The sequence below is a fragment of the Sciurus vulgaris genome (assembly GCF_902686455.1).
Source record: "Sciurus vulgaris genome assembly, chromosome: 6".
Classification (NCBI taxonomy): domain Eukaryota; kingdom Metazoa; phylum Chordata; class Mammalia; order Rodentia; family Sciuridae; genus Sciurus; species Sciurus vulgaris.
In genome coordinates this window covers 90,951,424-90,977,814 of record NC_136466.1, presented here as the reverse complement: position 1 = coordinate 90,977,814, position 26,391 = coordinate 90,951,424, and the positions used below count along the sequence as shown (strand labels likewise).

At 35.3% G+C, this 26,391-nt stretch overlaps 2 protein-coding genes across 6 annotated transcripts in view; one reads left to right on the top strand and one right to left on the bottom strand.

Moving 5' to 3' along the window:
• On the top strand, positions 1-11,235 carry RFESD (Rieske Fe-S domain containing). Of its 5 annotated transcripts, none has more exons than XM_079146030.1 (6): positions 9-131; positions 1,292-1,436; positions 3,492-3,550; positions 8,833-9,008; positions 9,112-9,146; positions 10,842-11,235. In XM_079146030.1, exons 4-6 carry the CDS (start codon positions 8,834-8,836, stop codon positions 11,103-11,105), a joined length of 474 nt encoding a protein of 157 aa, XP_079002156.1. In that variant the 5' UTR covers positions 9-131; positions 1,292-1,436; positions 3,492-3,550; position 8,833; the 3' UTR covers positions 11,106-11,235. The 5 variants fall into 5 exon arrangements, with proteins under 5 accessions (XP_079002153.1, XP_079002156.1, XP_079002155.1 ...); XM_079146028.1 differs by lacking the exon at positions 9-131 and adding an exon at positions 566-648; XM_079146029.1 differs by lacking the exon at positions 1,292-1,436 and having other exon boundaries at positions 37-131.
• A 1,747-nt stretch (positions 11,236-12,982) lies between these two features.
• SPATA9 (spermatogenesis associated 9) overlaps positions 12,983-26,391 on the bottom strand; it is a 29,687-nt gene continuing 16,278 nt past the window's right edge. The window contains exons 4-5 of the mRNA XM_079146034.1: positions 18,711-18,806; positions 12,983-13,660 (exon numbers count right to left, since the gene is read on the bottom strand). Of these exons, the coding sequence (XP_079002160.1) occupies positions 13,376-13,660; positions 18,711-18,806 (381 nt within the window). The 3' untranslated portion in view covers positions 12,983-13,375. The remainder of the gene's footprint in view (positions 13,661-18,710; positions 18,807-26,391) is intronic.

The window sequence follows — 26,391 nt, the reverse complement described above, 5'->3', positions numbered from 1 at the left end:
AGGTCACGTGGGCTTCTACGCCCGCCCCGCGGAGGCGCCCCGCGGGGGCTAGAGCTCTCTGGTTTACGCAGTCGCATTCCCGCGGAGGCCGCTGCGGGTGGGTCTCGCGGAGGCGGAGCGAGGACTTGACTGTGAGTTCTGTTCTCTCAGTGCGGGGCTGGGCGACCGGGGGCGGGGCTCGCGGGGACAGCTGCTTCCGGCCGGCGGCGGCCCCTGCTTCCGGTGGCGGCGGCTGGTGGCTGTTTTATGGCCCCTGCTCTCTGCTGCTCCGAGCTCGTTGGCCAGGGGTTCAGCATTAGTTAACTGTTAACCTCCACGGCAGGCTTTTGCGCCGGCATCGGAGACCCATTGACCTTGTTCACCTTGGGAATTGGGCCGCACCCCTGACCTGAAGCCCTGGTGGTTTCTAACATTTTTCCGGGCATTTGTGCACTCTAAAATATAAAGACTGCTTTAGGGTTTCTGCGGCTCCATCAGTCCCAAATATTGGTCTCCTGGAGTCTGCCTGTGGGATTGCATCTGGACCACCACACTCAGTCTGTCCAGGGCGCTGCTCGTTCTTAACAACTGCAGATCATCTTTACTGAAATGTTAAATACAGTTTGAAGTCACTCAAGACAAACTGGCAGAGCTGGAAAGAGCTTAGAGGTAGCAACCAACTTAATTTGAGCGTTTCTTGCGGTTAGGCCAGGCTCTAAACATTTCAAGTGTATTCAAGCACTTAACCCTAACCACACCCTACGTGACAGCCCTTTCTTAAGTAAGCAGCACAGCAAAATGAAGCAATTTGCCCCAGATCACGCAAAGCCGGGATTCAAGTAGAGGAAAGCTCAGCTGTGATCCTGGATCTCTAATGCCGGCTGGTGGTGGTGGTTTCCAGGATGAAATGGCTCTATAAATTTATTAAATTAGACTAGTATTCCAATTTAATAATTTGTGGTCAAAACTCTTACACATTAGCATTCCTAAATCAAAAAAATAAATAAGAACCATCTTCTTTCCTGATGTATGTATGTACACCAATGTAAAGATAACCAATATATACATCACTAATGTAAATCTTTGCATTGTTAAAAGGATTTTGTGCCTTCAAGATGGTTTACTTGCAGGGCGCATGCTTTTATAAAAATATAGGTCTACCTAAGTAGTACTTACTCATATCTTCGGTCATTAATCATCAATTTAGTGAGAACTAGTGAGCCAGTGTATGAAAGGAGGTCAAGCAGTAGGCACTCACTGAAGGACAGCTTTTTTTTTTTTTTTTTTTATCTATTGTTGTTCTGTCATCCAGAGATTCAAAACTACTATCAAAGGCATTTCTCTTGCCTGAACCTAAAAGCAAGGGTGTCACCCTGGAGATAAGCATTTTGATAATGTGTGGGCCAAGTCCCCAGACTTAGTAAAAGCACTTTGTCCTTGCTCAAGAGGAGTAACAAGTAAGTACCTTTAATTTCATGCCTCTTTTGTCTCCAGTGTCTTTTGGAAACTTAATTGAGTTAAAGTATTTTTCTTTAAATTTAATCTGAATGTATTATCTATTTTGGAATAGTGACTGAGGATCCATTTAACTAGTTTGTAATTTTATATGAAGTTAGCACCTTTAGAAATCTAATTTTAGGAACAGACCAAAAAAAGGTTTTCTGAAGACAGTTTTGAAATAGAACAGCTAAATTTTTCAGAAGGAAAAATTTCATCTAGCTCACAAACTGGCTAAATTGACTAATTTTCCATTTTTCTTTTATTCAGTTAAGAATCTGCTATCATGTATCCATTGTACAAAATGGTGACTATAGTTAATAAAATTTGTATTGAAAAAAATCTAGGAATAGATGTAAAATGTTCTCACCACAAAATGATTATTATGTGACAACTAGATGTAGTCATATCACAGTGAATAAATACTTCAGAACATCATATTGTACACAATAAATACATACGATTTTGTCAATGTAAAACTGAAAAATAAGTTTTAAAAAGATCTTAAAGTAGAGGAAATGTGTAAGAGTACATGAATAGTTCATCCAAGTAGCATAATTAAAGTGAACACATGGACTCACTGTTGTCTGAATGGACCATGATATTCACAGTATTCAATTAAGAATAATATGAGTGTTAAGTATAAATAGTCATCAAATATCATAAATAAAGACTACCACTTACGATACATAAAGGAAACTATTTGAAGGATGAGATAATACTTTCTAAGCATAATGCAAGTCTATAATGGTAATTCTCTGAAACCTTTATCATTTAGCCCCAGCCTTCTCTGTTCATTTCTTATTAGTTCCTTTAAAGTTCACCACAGTTTTTATTGGTTGGAGGCAAACCTTGCAGACTCTATGTTTGAAGAATCCGAAAGGACTTTATTTGGAGAACTTAATTAACCTTTGATGTTAGTTTACATCTCTTGTATTTTGTTATGTCTAAGTACTAGTATTTCTATACTAGTTTTTTTTTGGGGGGGATGAGCGGAACGCTTCATTTACTTCCTTCTTTAGTGATAAGTTTTGACATAAGCTGTACCAAATTCTCAAATAGTTCATTCATGATCTATGTGCAGGCAGGTTCTGTAAGGGTATAAAGTACAACTTTTTCCTCTTTCTTCTTGGGTTTAGGCCATTTACAACATAGACATTAAGTAGGATACAACTTAAATATTGAAAAGCTAATTTTAAGTGTAAGAACTAACTAGATATTTTGAGACATTTAAGAAATTTAGTTTATCATCCCCCTTGCTTTTCTTTACAAATTTGCTCTATAAACATTTATTCATGAATAATATATTGTTTGGTTTTGCCTGCTTTTGCACTTGATAAAAATGGAAGTGTATCTGAAAATATTTAAGACTTATTTTTCACTTGCAGTTGTTTTTTTAAATTAATTCAAGTTGATGTAGCAGTACATTTTTACTGCTATATAGCATTCTCTTGAGTGAACATAAAAATTATCTCTTCTACCCTTCATGGGTTTTTAGTTTCTTGTCTTTTATTGTTAAGTTCTTGTGCATGTTTCCTGGTATACCTGTGCACATTTCTCTGGCCTATACTTAAAGTGGGATTATTGGGTTATGTATATGTTCAGCTTTACTGGGTAGTGTCAAACTGAGCATTAGTTTGTGTCTTCACTAGTGGTTGCTCCATATTCTTGCCTATACTTGGCATAATTTTTGTGAATGGAAAATAAGTCCCATTTGTGGCTTTGCTTTGCATTCCCTTTGCATTTTCCTAATGAGTTTGAGCATCTTTACAGGTGCTAAGTGGCATTCATATTTCTTCATCTGTGAAATGTTTGTTTATGGCTTTTGCCCATTTTTCTGTGGTTATTTGACATTTTCTTACTGGTCTGTAAGAGTGCTTCATATATTCTGCATCTTAATCCATTGTTGGTTTTATGTGTTGCAAATTCCATATTGCTTTGTTTTTATTTTTCTTAAGCTTTTTTCCCTTCATTCAGTTCATTTGTCTCTTTTTCTCATTTTTTTCTTATCACAGTTGCCCCTCTATGTGTTCTGTCACAAAATGTAATAAAGGCTGCACGCCCAATTCTGAAGGTAAATACTACCACCTAGCCATTTGTGTATTTTGGGTACCTGCCAAAATCAAGTAAAACCAGGTGACTATTTAGAGGGACAGTATTCAAGCCTCCTGAACGCCATAAGTAATATAGAAAATCATGATTCTTCATCTTTTCTTAAGAATAATATGATTTTGCTTTTTTATTGTGAGATAAATTTTTAGAATAGTGTTTGTGTTATTTTTCTATACTTTTTTCAATAATTAGATTAATTATAGGTTTGTTTTGTTTTATTTTTGCCATGTTGGAGTTGAACCCAGGGTCTCATGCATACTAAGCATATGCTCTTCCACTGAGCTATGTACTCCGGATCAACTTGTTTACTTAGAGCGAGGATTAACAAGGCAAAAAAAAAAAAAAAAAAAACATATTTGACACCCCTGTAATTTCCTAAACTTAATTTGTGTAATTCTTTCCTTTATTTATTGAATAAAAATTCAAGCCTCTTCCGGTCCATGCTCACATACTTCCTTTCTTTCTCTCCTCTTTTCCCTTTTCCCCTACCCCGCTTCCTTCTCCTTTCCCTCTTCTCTCCTCCCTTCCCCTAATGCCCTTCCTCCCCTGCCCCTCTCTCCACCTCAGTTTGGAGCCCAGGTTTATGATGATATCTAATTCTGTCTTCCACATGGTTCAGAACTACCCCTCTCAAAACTATGGTCTATGCCCTTTTTCTAAAACTCACTGCTAATACACTCACATAGAGATTTTACTTGTAAGTAATAATTTGTTTTATAAACTTGCTTTTAAAGTGACTCACGCTCTTTTCCTCCTAAAATTTTAAAGTTATCAACTGGTTATATAGGTTTAAATAAACAGGGAAACCATCCAGAAAATCCTCTGAAGCCACTTGACAGTACCATAAACGAATATTTCTTCTTGGCAGGAGAGGATTGGGTCCATAGTTCAGAACCATTCTATTCTAGATCCAAGTGCCCCTTTAAAAAAGATGGATATGTGTGTTTATGTGTCCAATATTAACCTTGGACTTAAATAGAATTAAAATGACATGTCTGTTTATCAAGGAAAAAAGTACATTGTATCACCTGTAAATTATGACAAATAACTGTATTGGAAGAGACTGGATTATAAAGGATGAGCTTCCTAAAATTGTGATATTTATGTGAAGTTGACATGTGGTCTATAATTATGATAAGTGCCTTAAATTACAGACAAGTATTTTATGTTTAATATGAACATTTCACAGCAAACATCTTAGTGTTTAATAGCAGCTGAGTCTCTACAGGTAACATGGGACATCATTTAATCTACTTCCTTTCCTTTTCCATATGTAATTCCTTATCTTGTAGTAGGCAGGGTTGGATTCTTCTCAGGCCTTTCTGTAGTTTCCCACTCTGGTTAAATGAATCCATTAAATGATGAAATTGTTAAAATGGAACCAAAAATGAAAATTTTGAATAAAACCTAGACTTGTTACAACCTTTAGAATTGTAGTTACATTTTGTTTTGAAAGGCTTTTGTCTGTCACAAACACGTACTGAGGTTTTGTAAGATGACCAAGGAGTTATTTGGGGGTTGAAAATGTACACATATACCATTTTTAAGGCTGAGTATGTATATAACTTTGAATTTTGAAGAATGGCTGCTAAATGTTATATAGTGGTATAGGAGTCATCATTTTGATTTAAGGATTGGATCAAACCTATAATGCTTGAGTCTTTCTCTATGAACAATATTGAGAGATTTCTTAAACCTGTTTTTTTTTTTTTTTCCTGATCTTTTAATTTCTATATTTGGCCAAAAAGACATTGAAGAGTGAAATATGAGACAAACTTTAGGAAATACTGGGAAAAAAGAGTTGTAGTGTTTATACTCTAGATGTAGGCCTTTATTTGAATACTCATCAGATTTCATTTCTAGGAGAGTAGTAGTATAGGGATTAAGTGAATTTACAAAGAGAAAAGGGTAGACTCAGCTCTTAATGAACAACCAAAGTTTTAGGAGTCAGTTTCCTAGGAAGCCCATGTTTTTTTCATATATCATTTGTTGTTTAATACACAGAGGTAACCAACATTAAAGTGGATTTTACCTCCTTAACTGCCTCTCTGCCACTCCGACCCCTGCGTGTTATCACCTACTTGCAATTTAAAGAGAAGACAGGAAATATGAGAGAGCAGTAAAGAAATTTCATTTGCTTAGCAATAAATTAGACACTCTACTGATCTGCCTCTCTTTTGCCTCTTATCCACTTGACCTCTAAATGTTAAAGTGCTTTAGGAATTTCTTAGACCTTCTTCTCCCCTATCTGTGCTAAGTGACTGCAGTGAACTCTGTAACTGGAAAACTACTAAGAGTCTTTCTCTCTAGTCATTCTCAATTTTAGTCTCCTATGTTTGACTGCTGGCTAGATATCTCCACTCAGATGTCTCTTAGGCACCTCAAATTCAGTATGTACAAAAAACAGCAAGTGCCTGATTTCCCATCCCTGTAAAAATACCATTCTTTCTCAGTCTTTCCCCTCACGGTCAGTGATACTACAGTTCACCTCATTGCATAATCCTAAAACTTTGGAACCAACTTTCTTTTTCTTTAGCTCCTTCTTTCCATTAGCCCAACTTTTTTTTTTTTTTTTTTTTGCGGTGCTGGGGATTCGAACCCAGGGCCTGTGCTTGCGAGGCAAGCACTCTACCAACTGAGCTATTCCCCAGTCCAGCCCAACTTCTTTGTGCCTCAGTTTCCTCACTATAAAATTAAATAATACCTTTTAAGTAGTATGTTGGGGGATTGAAGAAGTAAATAAATGAAGTCTTAAAACAGAGTCTGGCATTTAGCATAATTCATTATGCCACTGTTGTTGATGTTGTTACTTTTTCTCCCACACAAAGGACACACCCCAGTCTAAGCCACCATCTCTCCCATGGTCCTTAGTAACTTTCTGATTTCTGTGCTTTTATTATTATTATTTTTTTACTGGTTTTTTTTAGTTATACATGTCAGTAGAATGCATTTTGATATAATTATACGAGTATGGAATATATATCTTATTCTAATTAGGATCCTATTCTTGTGGTGTGCATGATGTGGGATTGACTGTGGTGTATTCCTATATGTACATAGGAAAGTTATATCAGATTGATTCCACTGTCTTTCCTTTTTCTATCCCTCCTCCCTTCCCTTCATTCCCCTTTGTCTAATCTACTGAATTTCTATTCTTCCCTTCTCCCCCAACGCTTTTATTTTTGTTCTGCTGTAATTCATTCTCTCTAGAACCCAGGGCATTTTTTTAAAAATGGATCATATCTAAAAGTAGATCATGCTTTACATCCTTTAGTGGCTTCCCATTCTCTTAAAATAAAGCCCCCACACAGCACTGCACAACCTGGCTTGTGCTTATATGCCAATCTTGCTCATTATGTTTCAGCTCCTTTCTGTTCCTCAGATTAACCAAGACCTTTTTCTATTCTTCAGGCTTTTGTATTTTCTATTCATTGTGTTCGTAATTCTCTTCTACCAGCTCTTAGCATGTCCAGCTCATTTGCATTTGGGGGGTTTCAACTATTATCTCAGTTACATTCTTTGCCCATTCTTAACAAAATCACCTTCCCATTTACTTTCTTATATTACTCAGTTTGTTTTCTTCTTGGCTTTTATAGTGTATAGTTTTTTTGTGTATTTATTTACTTATTGTCAGTCTCACCACTTATCAAAAATATTAATGTTGCTAGTCATGTGATAATATAAAATTTTTGGAAAGCTATAGTGAAGGGCAGAATAAACTACTCTTCAGTTCCCAGATGCACACACACAAACACACAAAATTGTGCATGTGCAGGCATACACATTAGGTAACAGTGAGAAATCCATAAAGTTTGTTTGAAAGTCATTACAGTGAAGAATAAAATTCATGACTCTTACTGTTTAGTAAGACTTTTAAACAGTAAGATTCATGAGTTAATTAATTTTGTGCAGTAGAACAGTTCTAACCCCAGTTTGGTCACTGATACTCCTATCAGTGACAATCTTGGGGAACTTTCTACTTATCTTGGGGGACAGAAACTTTCATGTCTTACTTCCTGAAGTCCAGTCACATAGTGGATGTTCAGAAAATATTTATCATGACTGATAAATATCTAACATCATATTATTTATCATGAACAATCATCTCTAATAAGGAAGGAGAACTATATGAGGAGAACTTGAAGAACTTTTGTTGAAAGCTTTCTTTTTGTTTTAAAAATATGCTGTGATAAAGATTATTATTGATAGCCATTCCTTGAGAATTTTACCTGCTTGGTGTTTTCAAACTTACATTTCTTCTAAATAGATTGAGAAATTTGTCTGTCTGTACCAAAGATAAAAGTAGATTGTGATTAGATGCTGTCATGAAACTTTCTTTCATCTGTCATAAACTTTTAATTTCTGTCATATAATAAAGGAATTGAATTAGTTCTGCTCCAAGAAAACAGTCCAGGTACTGCAGGATCTCATGCCATATGTGATAGGCAGCCCCTTTTCTATTACCTGCATTATGAGTGAGCTGCTTTATGTCAGTTGCATAAAGGTGGCTAAAACACTGATGCTGATGTGTCTTGATGATGCATTCTAACATGGAATTCACAGGCTGTGAATACATTCTTAAAGTATATAAAAGGTTTTTGGATCACTTTTAAATATTTAGCCTCTGTAAGGCTAAATATCTGTGCTAAGGTAAAAGTACATGATACCTTCTGTTTTGTAAGTTAATTGAGGAGAATCTCTTTGAATGCACAAAATAAGGCAGAAGTAGTAATGACAATTTTTATTTATACCTTTTCCCTCTTTTTAGAGTAGTTATCTGGTCGTGTCTATAAGAGTTGGCTATGTGCTGTAGGTAAAAACAAGTGAGCCTCCTCAGCCAAAGGGCTAAGACTCTTCAGACTACCTTCAGCAGAAGACTGTAAACAATGCAGATTGTAACCAGATGTTATTGAGAATTAAATTTGATAGGGAATGAAGAAGTAGTAAATCTTTAATCTGTGCCTTAGTAGTTCTAAAATTTCCATCTTAAGCGTTGAAATTAATCTAATACAAGTCTAGCCTTAGAATGGGGAGCCCTCTCTAATTTTGGCAGACATTAGGAATCTCTAACTCAAAGTAATGACTAACTATAATCTAGTATTTATAAGTATTTTCTTTCATATAACTACAGGAAAATGCATCCGTTAGTCAAGAAATCCAGACTATTGTTATGTCTCTGTGAGTGGTAGCCAAATAGACCATTTGCAATTTTCTCTCTTTCCTCCCTGCCTCTGCCCCAACTAGCATGGATCTTGAAGGCTCTGTACAAGATCCTGAAGACAAGGAATATTCTTCTGTCTGTGTTGGCAGAGAAGATGACATTAAGAAATCTGAAAGAATGACAGCTGTTGTCCATGACAGAGAAGTGGTCATTTTCTACCACAGAGGAGAATATCATGCTATGGATATTCGCTGTTATCGTAAGATTTTATTTTTCATTTGTAGAACTTGTATTTATTTATCATAATGCTATCAAATTTCAGGATTTTTAGTGACTACATGTAATATTCAATTACTTTTCAGATTCAGGAGGACCTTTACATTTGGGAGAAATAGAGGTATGTAAAATTTATGCTCAACAAACTCAGATTTTTCCTATTCATATTCATCCATTTCATTCTTTATTCAAAAATAATGTATATTGGAATTTAATTATATCTCATGAGCTTTAATGTAATTGCAAATATTTTTGATATTCACAACCCTACAATGTAAAGAAACCCATTTCACAGATAAATATAAGACCTATGCATGTCTTTGACCTAACAATTAATACTCTGAGGTATCTGTCCGATGGCTATAATTGCACAATGTTTGTCTATACATAGGAAAGTTTCACTGTAGCATTGTTTATTATAACAAAAAATTGAGGTCAACCTAACCTAAACATTTTAACAGTAGAAAACTGGTTAAATAAATTGTAATACAGCCATGCTGTGGAATACTGTGTGACCATTAAATTAATGCGGCAGAACTACATGTACTGGTATGGAGGAATGTTAAGTGTGTTTGTGAGTGATAAAAGCAAGTCCTAGAATAGTACTTCTAATGAGATATTTATTTTTAAATTAAAAAGAATACTTTATACTTTGTATGTTTTTATAATGAGCATATATTTTATAAAATAATAGTTCTTAAAAATTTTAAAGAAACTACACTTTGAGGTCTTAACTAAAGACCTCAAATAATGGAGGAATTGCCTTTGCTTCTTTGCATTCCAAACTAATACCCTATTTCTTCTCTACTTCTCTATCTATGATTGGCACAAAATACAAGCCTGAACTTAGCATTTCACTCTCTCTACACTTGATGTCCACCTGGGAGCTGGGGATGGTTCAGTGGTAGAGAACTTGCCTAACATTCATGAGGCCCTGGGTTCGATCCTCAGTACCATAAGGAGAAAAAAAATACAAACAAAACAATTTAACTTGACAGCCCCCTGGTTTATACCTGTCCTCTTGTTAAAAGACATAAGTGTGTTTAAATTGTGAAAATGTGTTTGCCAACAGCAATATGGGGTTACAAATCAGTATTTCTACATTTCTGATTTATAGGAAAAATGTAAGCACCTGCTAATAATAATGTCATAGAATTTCCCCCAGTTCAGTTCATGAGAGCTTTAAGACCTTGCTATCCAAAGTGTGACCCACAGCCCAGAAGCCTTGAGAGCTTCTTAGACATGGAGAATCTTGGACCCACTGCTGTAAGCTTTCTGAATTTAAATAGCACTGCATTTAAACAAGACCCAGGTTATTCCCATATTCCTTCAAGTTTGAGAAGAACCTCACTAAGACACAGTTACAAAGTAGGTCACAAATTGCTTTTCAATTAACATTTGCTCTCCTGCCTTTAGTAACTCCTGAATTCATATCTGGAACTTGTAATTCTTCCAGTAGCTTCTGAAAATTCCTTTTAGAAGCACTAGAAGCCCTTCCCCAGCTTCTGTAGAGGTGACATTGACAGATAACAATGCTGCAGTCACTTGGTATACTTTGCCTGAGCAAGTCATCTTCTGATAGAGCTCTAACACACTGGTTTCTGATCAACTGCAAAAAGGACTTGATGACTGTTCTCAGGTTAGGTTCTGCTTTATGCTGAATAATTTGTAAATGGGACGGGGTGGGGTTTGAGGGGGGTAAGGAAGCTGCCCTGTTCTCTAACTTAGCTTTTTTGCATATATTCTGTACTAAGTCCGAGGTTATCAGGAACATTTGAAATGTTGAGACTATTAAATCAGTTATTTCTTTCCCCAGGATTTTGATGGACGACCATGTATAGTTTGTCCCTGGCATAAATACAAAATTACTTTGGCAACAGGAGAAGGATTATACCAGTCTAAAAACCCTAAAGATCCATCAGCAAAACCCAAGTGGTGCTCCAAAGGAATAAAGCAAAGGATTCATAGAGTGACAGTGGATAATGGGAATATTTATGTGACTCTTTCTAAGGAACCCTTTAAGTGTGACTCTGATTTTTATGCCACTGGAGACTTCAAAGTAATTCGGAGTTCTTCTTGATAAAAATACATGGCAATGAAAAGTGTTGTGTATGTGTGGAAATATTTTTAGAATAACTTTGCTTGCATGCCAAAGATGATTTTTTCAACATAGGTATAATTATTATCTTTAAAAAAATCACACAACTATGAGAGTTTAAAAGCTCTTGTATTTTATATGATTTAAGGCTTACCAACAGAATACATTTCATCCAAAAACAAATTTTGTGTGTGTGTGTGCTGGGGATTGAACCCAGGGTTGCTGAGCTATATCCCCAGTCCTTTTTTATTTTTTGAGACAGGGTTTCCGTAAGTTGCTTAGGGCCTCACTAAGTTGTTGAGGCTTGCTTTGAACTTTTGATCCTTCTACCTCATCCTCCCTATCCACTGGGATTACAGGCATTTGCTACTGCACAAAGCTTAAATAAAAGGTTTTTTTTTTTTGGTTTTTTTTTTTTTTTTTTTTTTTAATTTTAGAAAACTTTGTGCATGTGTATACAACAGGTGGTTCCCCCTGGTTTAACTGTGACATTTATGGCCATCTATTCTGGTTGCCTGGTACCTGCACAATGCTGGTTGTTAAGTATTTAGAATGACACTCTGGATGCCAGTTATGCAAAACTCAGCAACACATCATAGAATGTAATGAGTAGCTTATGAATTGAGGACTGTTAAGAATGGAATCTAGTCTCATTTCATGGTAATCTTCATGATTTAGGATCAAATTAAGAGTTTGAACATAATATTTAACATTCTAAGGGGCCTTCCTCGCCTCTCAGTTATTTGTAAAAATAGTGAATGTGGTATGTAACAAAGACTTATTATGATATAGATTGATATCTGTACGTATCCCTTCACTATATATTATTACATTTCCTTTTCTGTTGGAATATGGGTACCATGAAGTAATACATTTGTTATTCATTTCTAAGACTATTAACAAGAGAGTTTGGAGCTTTTTTAAAATTTATTTTATTTTTATTTTTATTTTTTTAATATATTATTTTTTAGTTGTTGATGGACCTTTATTTTCATTATTTATTTATATGTGGTGCTCAAACTCAGTGCCTCACACATGCTAGGCAAGTGCTTTACCTCTGTGCCACAACCCCAGCCCTGAGTTTGGAGCTTTTTATAAATGTTTTTTATAACAGCAGCTACTTACCAGATATAGAAAATGTGCCATTTCTGGGTTAGGTTCATTCCAGCAAATCCTTGAATGACCACTAAGGTCTTATCACAAGTTCAGAATTTAAAAAGCACAAAAGAGCCAGGTAATGATGGCACATGCCTATAATCCCAGCTACTTGGAAGACTGAGCCAGGAGGATGGCAAGTACAAGCCCAGCCTGAGCAATCTATCAAGAAACTGTCTCAACAACAAAAAAAAAAAAAAAAAGAAAGAAAGAAAAAAGGGTTGAGGATATAGCTCAATGATAGAGTGCCACCTGGGTTCAGTTCCCAGTGGGATGAGGGAAGAGGGCACAGAATAAACTAAAATGCCTCCTACAAGCAAAAACTATGATCCTAGTTTTCAGGGCCAGTTTCAAAAGCATTTGCTCTTAGGAGCCAATGGCAATAATGGTTTCTGGTCCCAAATTTGTGTCTTTGAATCAGAAAAAAAGGTCGCATTGCATCACATTGCATGGTACAGTGACTGGCACCCATAGTCCCAGCTACTTGGGAGGCTGAAACAAAAGGATTCCTTGACCCAGGAGTCTGTGGCCAGCCTAGGCAACGTTTAATTTAAACACTTTTTAAAAGGGGGGTATTCATATACGGAAAACATACCAGATGTGTAAATATATTTAATGGCATTTGTGAATTGCAAGTCCTCCATACTTTACAAGTGAGTTTATTAAAAAATTGGTAGGTAGACTCAAACTATGAAATTTTCAGATAGAAATTAAATATCCTTTCATAATCCCTGAAAATGTATTTTTTTCCTACCAGATAGACACTCAAAACAAATCTTTAGCAATAGTATTATAAATATGCTGATATTACAAACCACAGTATAAAGTGTAACCCACCAAAGAGAGAATTTTTTTGTTCATTAAAAATATTGATAGTCATGTTTATTATACATCAAGATTTATTTTACTTTCTCTACCATATAAATACTAGAGAATGACATTGTATAGTAGTAAACCGCCCCCACCCCGAGTTTGTTTTGTTTTTTTAAAGCAGAGCATTTGGTATATGTAAGCTAGCTTCCTAGTTTTGTCAAATGAAATGTGCCATTTCATAGATAACTCAAGCTCTCTGCAGTGATATTTGTGTTTGGATTTCTTCATTCTTTCATTTCAGCTGATTGGTCAAACACCGAATGTAAAACCTGGATCTTATTACTCTGCTTATTAGCAGGAAGGCTGGGGAGATCTGAAATGTTGTCTGGCTTCTCCGGCAATGACCTGTAAGGTTTTGCTTGGATTTCACCTTCAGGAAATGCAGGCTCCAAAAGCACCGGCTCTGAAAAGGCTTTTCTAAAATTCTCACTCTCTGTGTCTTGCCTTATGGATTCTTCTTCTTGGAAAATGTGCTTTACCTTCTCCAGCACAGCATTAATGCAGACTGCCTATATAATTTTCAAAAATTTTGAAAAGTGAAGTCTCTTTTTAAATAACTAACAACCACAGATAAAAATGGCAATAAAATATTTAGCATAAACAATCTACACAGTCTAATAAAACCAAACTTCTTTCAGAAAGCACTTGGCATATGATAAGTACTGGGAGAGTGATTCCTTGTTCTAAATACATTATGCCAAATTCTAGAGAGTTATTTGAAACCTAGTATGCTTCAATTAAATTGTGCTTTACATCTTTTTTTCCCTCAATTCATTAGCTATTTCAAATCTTTATTCTTTTAACTAAATAAAATGAAACATTTTTTGAGAGATGGAATTTGTTCCCAAACATGTTAACATTTCAAAGTAGGCTTTTTAATTTCTTCCTTCCCGACTTTGCTTGTACCTATGCGCACACTGGGAAGGACATAAACATTTTGGTAAGAATTTAGTAAGCTTGTAGATCAATGATTTCTAAGCAAACACATGACTCACTTTCCACCTAAAAAATGCTATTCAGTGCTTCAAGGAGAAGAGTGTCAAAATAAACACAGAGAAAAATAACTTAAAAAATCAGAGTCCCTAAGAACAGTATTCACTAAACTTGCCCTGTGAGTTTTCTAGTAACGAAGATGATGATGATGTCAAGTAGTTAAGGCAAGCAAACAAAATAGAAAATTCTATGAAACATGAACTTAAACTAGTTTGTTTTACAAAAGAAATGCTTCAAGGTGGCATAACAGACCATAAGCTCTAAGGGTTTTCTTGAAGAGGGAGTAGCAAAAGGGCTGACAGAGGCTTGAAGAACCTCAGCTGGCCCCTGCCTCCTTACTTGCCTACTTCTCACAGAACACACAAGCACAGCTGCTTTTTCACACTTCTGCAGTTAGTGTGTGGCCATGTAACCCTATGGCCAATGAAGTAATAAAATGTCTGCCAGGGAAAGGTCAGGAAATGTATTTGGAAGATTTTTCTCCTACCTAAAGAGAAAGATCTTTGTCTTTTGCCTGTATCTTCTCATTCTTGCTTCAGACACTGATATTGAGACAATGTCTGAGAATGAAGTAACAAACCTAAGGACTAAAAACAGTATTTAGGAGAAAAAAGTAGAAAGACCCAGCTGTTTCAGTGTGGTCATTTTGCTATAGCAAAAATATAAACTGGTAGCTTATCAACAGGATTATTAGGAAATAGGATTATTTATCTCAGTTCTGGAGGTTGGAAAACTGGAGATTCTGTGTCTGTGAGGGCCTACTTTCTAGTTTATAGATGGTGCCTACTAGCTGTGTATATATGATAGAAGGGATAAGACAGCTCTCAGGGGCCTTTTATAAGGGCACTAATCCCATTCATGACACTTAATTATCTCACAAAAACCACACCTGCTAATAACATCTTGGGGGTCAGTCAACATGAATTTGTAAAGGACACATTCAGATCAGAGCACTTGGGTTCTTCTAATTAAGATATTTAAATGTCAGTAACATTTTTATATTTTTTGGAAATTGCATTTTGAATGTGTCCAAACCCAGAGCTAGAAACCTTCAAATGTATCACTTCTAACCACAAATAATCTCATCCATGTAACCCAATATGATCATTTTCTGTTCTGTGCTGTGAAAAAAAAAAAAAAGATATTATAAAGTTCTGTCTTATTTGATATTCCCTCTTCCATCATCTACAAAATTATATCTATGCCCATTCTGAGGACCTTTACTCCAGTCTCAGAAAGTGAAGAATTTTGATCAAGGTCAGTATCCCTTTCTTTGTTTTAACCTGTACCCTACTGAGTTCTCTGTCAATCATTCCCTTTCTCTTCAACCTGTCACTCTTGACTGGCTCTTCTACAAATTACAACACTCATTAATATCTTCCATCCTAAAATTGGAATTCCCTGCAGTCCTCTCTCTCTCTTGACTGCCACATAACTTTCTTTTCTTGGTCAAACTAGTCGATGTTCTTGGTTTCCATTTTATCATCTTCTATTCCTCTGAAACCTGTTTGTTTGTCTGCCTTGTCCCGTCATGTAACTAAACTAGTTCTCAAAATGATTAAGCTTAGCATATTAAGTACTAGACCTTTCAAATCTTCCTTTTACTTGGCCTTTTCTGCTTGTATTAATGACAGCCATTCACAATTTTCTGGGTCTCTTATTTCTTTACACCATTTTCCTCATTCTCTTCCTGTTTTTCTGAGTGTTGCTTCTTTGTCTCCTTCATGAACAGATTCCTTCCTAATTCACCTTAAATGTTGCTATTTTCCATATTTCTGTTGACTGTTCTCTTTGCATTTGGCTCAGTTCCACTCATGTGGTATTAATCTCCAATATATGTGTTGTGCTACTTATTTTCAAAATCATAATTCCAACTTTGGCCTCTCTCAGGCCTTAGATGCTTATCTAATCAATTATCAGGTCACCAAGAGGTTTTTATTATTTGCTTATAAAATCTATAGTGTGACAAAACTGGGATGATTTCAATAGGCTTTGAGAAAATGAATTTTAATTTTGGTTTTAGTTTAGTTTTTGTTTCCCTGCACTCATCCATCCTACACATTTTTGTAGTGTACTTACAACCTAGTTCAGTTGATGCCAATTTTATACAAGTTTCATATTTATGATATTGAGTACTTCTCAAAAACAAAACATTTGTCAAATATTTGATACATTCAGGATTTTTAACATGAAAAAACATGTTTAAAAGTAAGTTGTAGTTTTTCAAGAATGTCTTAGTCTTAAAGAATGTCTTGATTATTCTTTTTTTTTTTTTTTTTTTGGTGCTGGATATGAAACCAGGGCCTCATGTGTGCTAGGTAAGTGCTTTACCACTGAGCTATCCTTCCTAGCCTTTTAATTTTTTTTTTTTTTTTTTTTGAGGCTCTCACAAATTTGCCCAGGTTGATCTTGAATTTTCAATCTTCCTGTCTCAACCTCCCTAGTAGCTGGGATTACTGCCATTCACCGCTGGGGTACAGCTGGGTATGCAGGTTTGGCTATTCTTGGCCCTTTCCTTTTCCCTAAATATTTTAGAATCAACTTATACACACACATGCCTGCTTGGATTTTAATTGGGACAGCTATGAATTTATAGGTTGTGAGGGAAAGATTAATTTATTTCAATATGATAAAAATTAATAGAAATGTGTAGGAATTGTAGCAAAACATAAGTTGATATTATGAGAAACTAAAGGCCAAAATAAATAGATATACATGTTCCTGTATTAGAAGGACTTATTTTACCAATTATCCAGACATCTTATAAGGCTCTGTAATACAGTGTTAAATTGATGCAAGAATAGACATACAGGCCAACCATAAACAGATCTAGATACAAAGACACTTGATTTATAATAAAAAGAGGTGGAGGGGTCTTCTAGGACAATGGAAAAATACTTTCGTTTTTGGAGAAATTGAGGTAAATCAACTGGATACTCATTGGGAAAAATATTTGACCCTTAAACCAATTCCACATGAATTATAAATCTAAAGGTGAAAGGCAAAGCAATAAAGTTGGACTGGGGATATAGCTCAGTTGGTAGAGTGCTTGCCTTGCAAGCACAAGGCCCTGGGTTCAATCCCCAGACTGCAAAACAAAACAAAACAAAACAAAAAAAACAATAAACTTTCCAAACTCTAGCAAGAATATTTTTGTGGACTTGGGTATAGGTCAAGATTCTCTAATTAGGATTCACAGCTCAGCATAAAGGAAAACGTTAATAAATTGAACTACATTAAAATTAAGAAAGGGAATGAAAAGGCAAGTCACAGGATAAAAACAAATTTGCCTATATATAATCTCAAGAGAATTTACTCCTGGAATATATTTTTAAAGTACAAATCAATAATTTTTAAAATTAGATATCTCTCAACAGGAAAGATGATATCTAAATAGCACTTAATGTATGCAAATCATTGAAACAAAAATTAAAATCATAATGTGATAATACTACATACCCACAGAGCAACTAGGATTTTTATAATGCACTAGGATTAATATAAATTGTTACTCACTATTTTGGAAAAGTGTTTTGCAATACCTGTTAGAGATGAACATATGCATACTCTATGATCTAAAAATTTCACCAAAAGATATAAACAAGAATATTTAGGGCTGCGGAGATAGCTCAGTTGGTAGAGTGCTCACCTCGCAAGCACAAGGCCCTGGGTTCAATCCCCAGCACCACAAAAAAAAAAAAAAAAAAAAAAAAAAAAAGAATATTTATAGTAACCTTATTCATAATAACACAAAGTGGAAATAATCCAAATGCTCATCAGCAGTTGAAATGGTTAAATAATGATGATAGAGGGAACACTACACAGCAATGACAATGAATAGACTACTGCTACAGACAACAAATCAATCTCACAACAATGATGCTGAGCAAAAGAAGACAAACACACAAAAAAATAAGCTATATTGTTTCACTTACATACAGTTTAACAGCTGAACTGTCTATGGTAGTGGTTGCCTTTATAGACAAGGGTAATGATTGTGAGGGGAAAAGAAAGAGATTTCTGGAATGATGGTAATATTTCACTTCTTGACCTGAATAGTACATAGATTATTAATAGATTTTGTGATGATTCATCAAGTTTTGCACTTTTTCTATGTTATAGGGTTTTTTAAAAATAAAGTAAAAATGGCTATTATAATGGACAAAATTGTCTAAATTTTTGTCATGCACAGCACTTATCATCAAAATACTATATGCTAATATTTGTATTCTCCAAAGTCATAGACCCAAAATGATGAATACCGAACTGCAGCCATCATAGGATAATAAATAGAACAAAGGTAGCTAAATGAAAGCAAAAACTAAAATGTTTTGACCAAAGCCTTTAAATAGTAGTAAACTTTCTGAAAATAATTTTAGTTATTAAAACAAATTTATTTTTGTTGGATGGTTTGGCTCCTCAAAGTATCTAACATCAAATTATTTTGTATTACAAGAGAATGGTACCTTAGTTTGTGAATAGTATCATTAAAGATAACATCATATAGCATACAATTGTACATTGCTTAAAGTAAGTTATATTTCTAGATTCTAATAATTAACTTACCAAATAAATTAGCGCTGCATATGAAGCATATATTATGCTAGTTAAAGCAGTCTTTGCTGGAAAGGAAATGATTTCAAACAAAGAACCCTTTCTGATCTGCAAAAATAGAAAAGATGTTAAAACAAAACTTTCCAAAGTTTCAATGTTAATATTTTATAATGTTTTTACAGAATGAGAATTTAAAATTTTGTTCTTAAAAAAAGTCATCTACATTTCAACTATCTATCATTTCATATTTTGAAAATATATTAAAATATATTAGTTGTTTTCTTTTTAACAAGGAAATACTTTCTACTAATCAAAACCTATGAGAAATCTATAATCCTGCATTTTTTGAAATTCTTTCAACCTTTTACAATGATAAACTGTGCTCACTAGGAGGTGCTGCTGTGCATATTTGAAAAAAACAGTCTTTTCTTTGTTCAAATTCATGTAATCAGTCTTTACTAAATTATTCACAACCTCAGTGAAGCAAACAGCAATCAAAATACTAAGCATTTCCTGGAGATTAATGATCTGCTTGGATATGTTAATCATGAGACTGCTGAAGGCCAGCATTGACTTGAGATGGTCATTAAGCTTCAGGAAACCCTCTGTTATATTCCAGCTTGCTGTTTTGAAGGTTTGTGCCAGTAATTAATTTGCCTCTCAGTTGTTTCTAGCTTCTGGTACTAGATGTCCCTACCTTAAACGTATCAGTATAACATATTCAGTGTAAGGGAACTATACTATCTTACAGGCCACCTCTGTGGCCTTGAGCAGGCTATAAAACGAAAACATTAAGAAAGCATTCCCTTCTCATTCAGCAGTGAGGTGGCAGTTAGCCATGTGCCTCCAAAGTAACAGCCAAGCCACTCAGTGGCTTCAATGAACTTCCAAATGGAACAGACTGGCTAATAAAATTATGTAAATGCATAGTAGAAAATGCGCACAAACTAGAAAGAACAGCATGTACCATGTTCATTAAAAAGTTATTTATAGCATTGAAAAAAGAGCAAAATGATTAGAAAAACTATACACAACTACACATGATGTATCCCTTTAAAAGGCATATTTAAAGAACATGCGATAGCATATTATTGAACAAACACTGATATGGCACTGTGTAACAGGTCCTGTTCTACATGCTTTATAAACTGGGCACAGTGGTGTACCCCTGTAGTCCCAGAAGGGTGAAGCAGGAGGCTCACTAGAGGCCAAGTTCAAGACCAGACTGGGCAACATCACAAGACCCCATCTTAAGACAACAAAAAATGAACTATGTGCTTCATAAATGTTTTCTTTAATTCTTGAAACAGTCTACAAAGTTGATATTATTATTATTTCCCCTATTCCACACACACAAAGAAAGAAATAGGTTAATAAAACTGGCAAATAATAAAGTTAGATTTAAACCAGGAATCCCACTCCAGGGTCTGAACCCACCATCTGATCAGCTGTGTTGCCTTGGAATGTACTGTTTATGAAGAGTGGTAAAGGAGAGTAATAACTAATATTTATCTCAATATTTATTGCTGTGAAATAAGAAAATGATTATAAAGTACTTAGCAGGATACCTGCACATGAGTAGCAATAAAGGACTTGGTAGATAGAATTAGCATTATTAGTACCTTATGATATGGGAAAGAGTAAGGTTTAAAATCATAAGAATAAAAAATGATTCCATTCCAAACAAAAATAGGTCAAATTAATCTGTGCTGTTGGGTGTCAAGAAAATGGGTATTCCTAATAAGAGTGAGATTAGTGACTAGAAGGCAGTATGAGATTTTGGGGGGAGCTAGTTATGGGTGACTTGAACCATACATTGTGTTCAGTTTATGAAAATACATTGAGTTGTACACATAGTGATTTGCATTTATTCTGTATATTTCAATTTAAAAGTTTTAAGAATCCTATGTCTAATATTTTTATGACAAAAATAAATAATTCTGCATAGAAAAAATCTGGACAGAAATGTACCAAAATTTTGATAGCTTTTATGTTTTAGTCATATGGCTTTGTAGTATTAACATTTACAGAACTCTCATTATATACCAGGTTCTATTCTAACAGCTTTACTTACACTACCTCATTTTATCAACAAATCTATGAAAGGGGAACACGGGTTCGGAGAAATTAAATTCTTTGTTTTCTGTGTTTTTTGAGTTAAGTTGAAAGAGCATATGGTATTTTTACAAATGAAATGATTGAAATATAAGTGTACTCTGCATCCTGTTACAGTGTTTAGTTTTTTCTTACTGCTGCCACAACTAAATGAAGAATAAAATTGTCCATCACAGTCTCCCTGCTTCCTTCTTAAGTGATTTATGGAATGCTGAAGCCAAGAATACCATCTGCCTATTAGAGAGTGTTGTGGGGAGCCCATTTCCTTTCTTCCTTTCTCTTCAGACCACACTGACTCCTAGATACAGGGCTGGAGTTGAAGCTCAGTAGTGGAGCACTTGTCTAGCATGTGTGAGGCACTGGGTTTGATTCTCAGCACCACATATAAATAAAATAAAGGTCCATTGACAACTTAAAAAAAAAAAAAAACAACTCCTTGATGTAGGTATGACTCCCTTTATAAGTCAACTTGGAAAATTTCCCAGGGTTCCTGGCTTCAGTAAAGTTTCCAGGAAATGAAGTAGGAGTTGCTTTTCCCTCTTGCTGAAAGAACCAAAATGAGAGCATGCCTTTGATTCTAGCACTGAGACTGCACAAGGAGATAAGCATACAAGTACAGGAGAAAGAAAAACAGATACACATCAACAAAAGGCTTCGCAGAATGAAGATTCCTATGAATGCTGTCCGTATTTGACAGTAGGCCATATCTGCCTGAGAAATTATCCTCTCCTGTTTTACTACGTCTTTCTCAGATTTAGTCTTTCAAATAAGTAATTAAAACTGATTAGTTTCAAAATAAATAATGAAGACAATATATGTTATGCTTCTGAACTATTAATCTGTATATTGCCTAAGGGTCATTTTTTTCACTATTCTAATGATTTTAATAAATATTTTCTATTCCTGTAACAAATTATCCCTGTAGAAAATATATTTCCTCCAAAATTTATGTGGCTACTGGCAAGTAGCCATTTTTCAATTTTATGACTTGCAGTACATATTTTTCATATTATAAACCACTGTTTCATTTTTTGTTTGCTTTTAGTAGGAACAGTGTATGGTCAAAACTTAGATAAATAGATAGGAGAAATTTGGTAAATGAGAATCCTATTTAGATTGTCTTGGCTTACTTACAAACTTTTATCTTAACCATGTTATATTTATTTTATTTTCTTTGCATATATGAGTTAAAATATCTTAGTATCAATGTCCATATCTCCTCCTCCTCCTTTTTCTCCTCCTCCTCCTCCTCCTCCTCCTCTTGTTTGGGAACATTAACATATACAATATGTATATATGTTTAAAAATGTATATATTAAAAAATTCCAACCTTTAAACTTCTCCCATATAATTTGAACTGCTTCATTTCATAAAGTATCTGTGTTCTTTTTTGATTAATAATAATGGCATAAATTACAAGAAAGTCGAAAAAATAAAATAAAGATCCATGTATACATGATTTAAAGGTTGAAAAATTCTAAAGGTTGAAGAATTACCAGGCCTGACAGATTGGGTCCAAAACCACCTTGATGAGGGATACAAGGAGAGTCATAGAGAAACTCTCACTTGATAATTTACCAACAAATATTGCAAGAAACACTGGCTGCTGTTAATAGATGAAATATAGACTGGGGGGATTCCTGTTAATTTGCAAAAGCTACATGCCTCTTCTTTATCGACTCAGAACACGCATGAACACAGACAAGACTCCTAACAGTTCACAGTGAAGAAAGCTGTTCGACTTAGTTTAGCTCAGTATTAACACCCTGTGGAACTTTGTTTTTGAGCATGCTTTTAATCAGGTGATCCTGTAAAGGTCAAATGTCTCAACTTCTTGGCACACTTGGAGAGGTGTGTCTACAAGAGGTCGTACTTTCTAGGAAATATCTTCTTTTCCCAAGTTTGAATATCATATCAGCCAAGTTAGCCTCATGGCAGTCCCATTAAGAACCCACAGAAGTTCCTGATATTTATATGATTTACAAATATCCCAAACTGGAGTCTACCTTGGAATATTGGGTTGAGAAACACTACTCTAGTTATTGTCAGTGTGGTAATGAAAATACTTCATGTTCTTCAGGAAAGTAATCTATAATATGAGACAGAACTAGTAGAACTATTTAAGTGGTTTATTTGTCTTTCATATATAAACTTCTAATCTCCATCCTGAAAAGGGATCACCAGTTCATTGGGATGAAATGAAATGCCAGGCATTGTGAAGGCTGAGGGTTTGCTTCACTTTTGCCCATATTATACCCTATACCACTCCACAATGCCTACACAAAATAGAATCATCTCAAATGCCTTTATAGAGATAACTCTGTCACAGTAAGAGCTCCTGGTCCTTTGGCCCTGCATTGGCCTGCCAGAATCAACAACTGTGTCTGGGAGCTGACGTGTCTTGGCTGAAGTCAGCATTAAAGCTGATTATCTAGGTCACTGCAGCGAGAACAGCTGCAGCCCTCACTCAGCCAGGCAGCTCTTGAGGCTGGGCAGATGCACCGTTCTGTAAGTGCTGGTGCTGGGGATGTCAGAAACCTCCAGGGACTTCTCTGCTCAGTTTTCCATTTCTAAGTCCTCATGAACTAGCTGCTGTCCTATTACTGCAGTCTCAGCCCTGCGGAACCTGAAGAGGTTTGAGGAGCAACTGACTCAGAATCCACAAAGGAAAGCTTCTTTCAACAAGATGGCCAGGGGAGAAGCTTGACCCCAATCCTCAGTGCTCATGTCACAATAGGTCAATGGAGTCTCTTTAAGTCACCTCTGTTAATTAAATTTTTGGGTGGCTCATGTTTGGCACATATTTCAATATACTAAGAAATATGGGACATGCTCTAGACCTGAATATCCAACCAGAGAGGCCCAGGTAGATTGTCAAGGGAGCATTGGGCCAGAGTCCATTCTCTGATTATCTTGAGAAGACCATCACTGTATGCTTCATCTCAGACTTCCCCACATCAAAGGGCTAAAACACTATTCTGGTTATTGTCAGTATCGTAATGAAAATCCATATTTTCATGTTCTTCAGGAAAGTGATCTATAAGACAGTACTGGTAGAACCATTTAAGTTGTTTCAAGTGTGAATGCATCACTCTCATTCCGTGACCAGAGAGATCGCTTGAAGAGGATCTTTAGAACATAACCTTCATATAGATTATTTGGCCATGTACCTTCCTACAGCCAAGTTTTCATAAAGTGATGTCCCCCATGCATTTATAAAGCACCCCCTTTGCATAGCAGCTCTTTCTTCTTATTAATTTCCTATACCACCAAGCTCCATCTTGATGCAGGCAGCCTAGAAATTCTTGAAGGAATGCATGCTGGAATTTACTCTGGGTAAGTTGAACTCTGTGTCATGTAGCTTCTTCACTCTGTGACTTTCACCTGATAGTATACTCTGGTACCATGGATACACTTCATCCACAGAGCAATCCATTGACTTCTGCCACTTCCCATATCTCATGTTTCTCTGTTGTATCTTTGACTCTTGGGGCCATTGTATTCATATTCGTACTTCTATTTTTATCCTTTCTGAGTATTTCAGATTTGACATGTTATTTTCTTCCTTGCTACAACTTAGTTTCCTCTTAATGGAAATTCTTGCTTCTTTACCCTAACTACTACTTATCATTCAAGTGAAGCTTATTCCTCACCCCCAGCCCTCAAGAACCCTCTGATCAGGGATTGTCTTTTCTTGTCTCACTCCAACCATAGAGAATTATTTATGTTTCCAAATAAGTCATGCTCTCAGTCACCTCAGTATCTTAATATATACTATTTTCTTCTTGGAATGATTCTTCTTCCTTCAAGTTTCAGAATACTGAATCCTCTAGAAAGCCTACATTGACCACTTTGGAATCGTATGCCTCTTCTTTATGCCTCCTTTGTACACTTGGCACCCTTTGATCACATGCTTATTTGCCCTACTGACATTGTTTTCTTTTTCACCTACCAGCCCCAAATTCCATAGAGCAAGCAAGAGAGATCTCTGAATTCTAGAACCAAAACTAGTGATTTTACATGTCAGGTTTTCAACAAATATTTATTGAATGAATAAAAAAACTGAATTATAGTTCTCTTCCTTCCCAAAAGGAATTTAACCATCATATTAAAACTTGTAAAAGAAAGTATTAAGTAAAACTGAAGTCCATCTGGTTCCATGAACATGGCAGACCAAGCTAGTGTAGAACCACTTACACAAAAACACTGAGAAATTTCATACAAAATGAAACTCAAAATATTTAGCATAAGAATGATTTTATAAGAAAAAAAGAGAAATCCCCAGTGGCAGGAACAAAGATGGAACTAAAAGCCAGAGTAGCAAGTCTATGAGCTTTTATCTCAGAAACTCTGGGATGTTATTGGACCCTGAAATAATGATTGGGTGTCTGAGTTCTAATACAGTGACTGGAGATGAGACTTAGATGGACATGAAGTTTAAAATTGGGCCTCTGTAGAGCTGCAATTTTGGTGAAATTGGGACTCAAACAACTGTTCCCATCGGTACAGGGAAAAAAAAAAAAAAAAGGTTCTCCACTTGGGACTGGAATTCTCCTTTGAGAGATTGAAGCCCCAAGACTGCACCTCAGAAAGGGATATGAATTTACCCTTTCATCAGGAAAACCAAAGTTTAAAAAGCATAAAGATTGGTCCCAGCTGGGCGCAGTGGTACACACCTGTAATCCCAGCGGCTGGGAAGACTGAGGCAGGAAGATCACGAATTCAAAAGCAGCCTCAGCAAAAGTGAGGTGCTAAACAACTCGGTGAGACCCTGCCTCTAAATAAAATATAAAGTAGGGCTGAGATGTGGCTCAGTGACCGAGTGCTCCTGAGTTCAATCACCGGTTAAAAAAAAAAAAAAAAAGATTGGCCCCAGATTGCTGATATCCTTGGAAACAAAGGAAGATTAATCTAAATGGATGGTTCCACCAGTAAATACAGAAGGGATTTTTATTAAAAAAAAAAACAAAACAAAAACCAAAAACTTCTGTTGGAGAGGATGCTCCAATTAAAATGTGTTATAAAACATAAGGAAATTATCTAATATATGATATAACATGAATCACTATAGTTAGAAAAATTAGCATTCCCCTAATATTTCAAAGAACAACCATGTAAAAGATCACACATAAATAAATATGTTCAGAATGATTAAACACTTTTTAAAAAAATGAATAAACCTGTAAAGGACACATTGAAAAGACAAAAGAAGCAGAAACTTTAGGAAAAACACCAAATAGAACTTGTAGAAATGATAAATATAATGTTTTAAAATTAAAATACACTGACTAGATAGGAAAAACAGTAGAATGAATCAGTGTAACCCCACATCATGTACAACCACAAAAATAAGAAATTATATTCCATGTATGTAGGATATGTCAAAATTCATTCTACTATCATGAGAACTAAAAAGAACAAATAAAAAATTTTAAAAATACACTAAGTAAAAGAGTATTTTAGACATAATTACTAAGGATGCATCAAAAAGAGTCAAAGAGAAGGAAAACATAAGGAAAGCAAATTCATACAAAAAAATAAAGTGAGAAGATCCAAGGTACGTTTTAATAGTCATTCT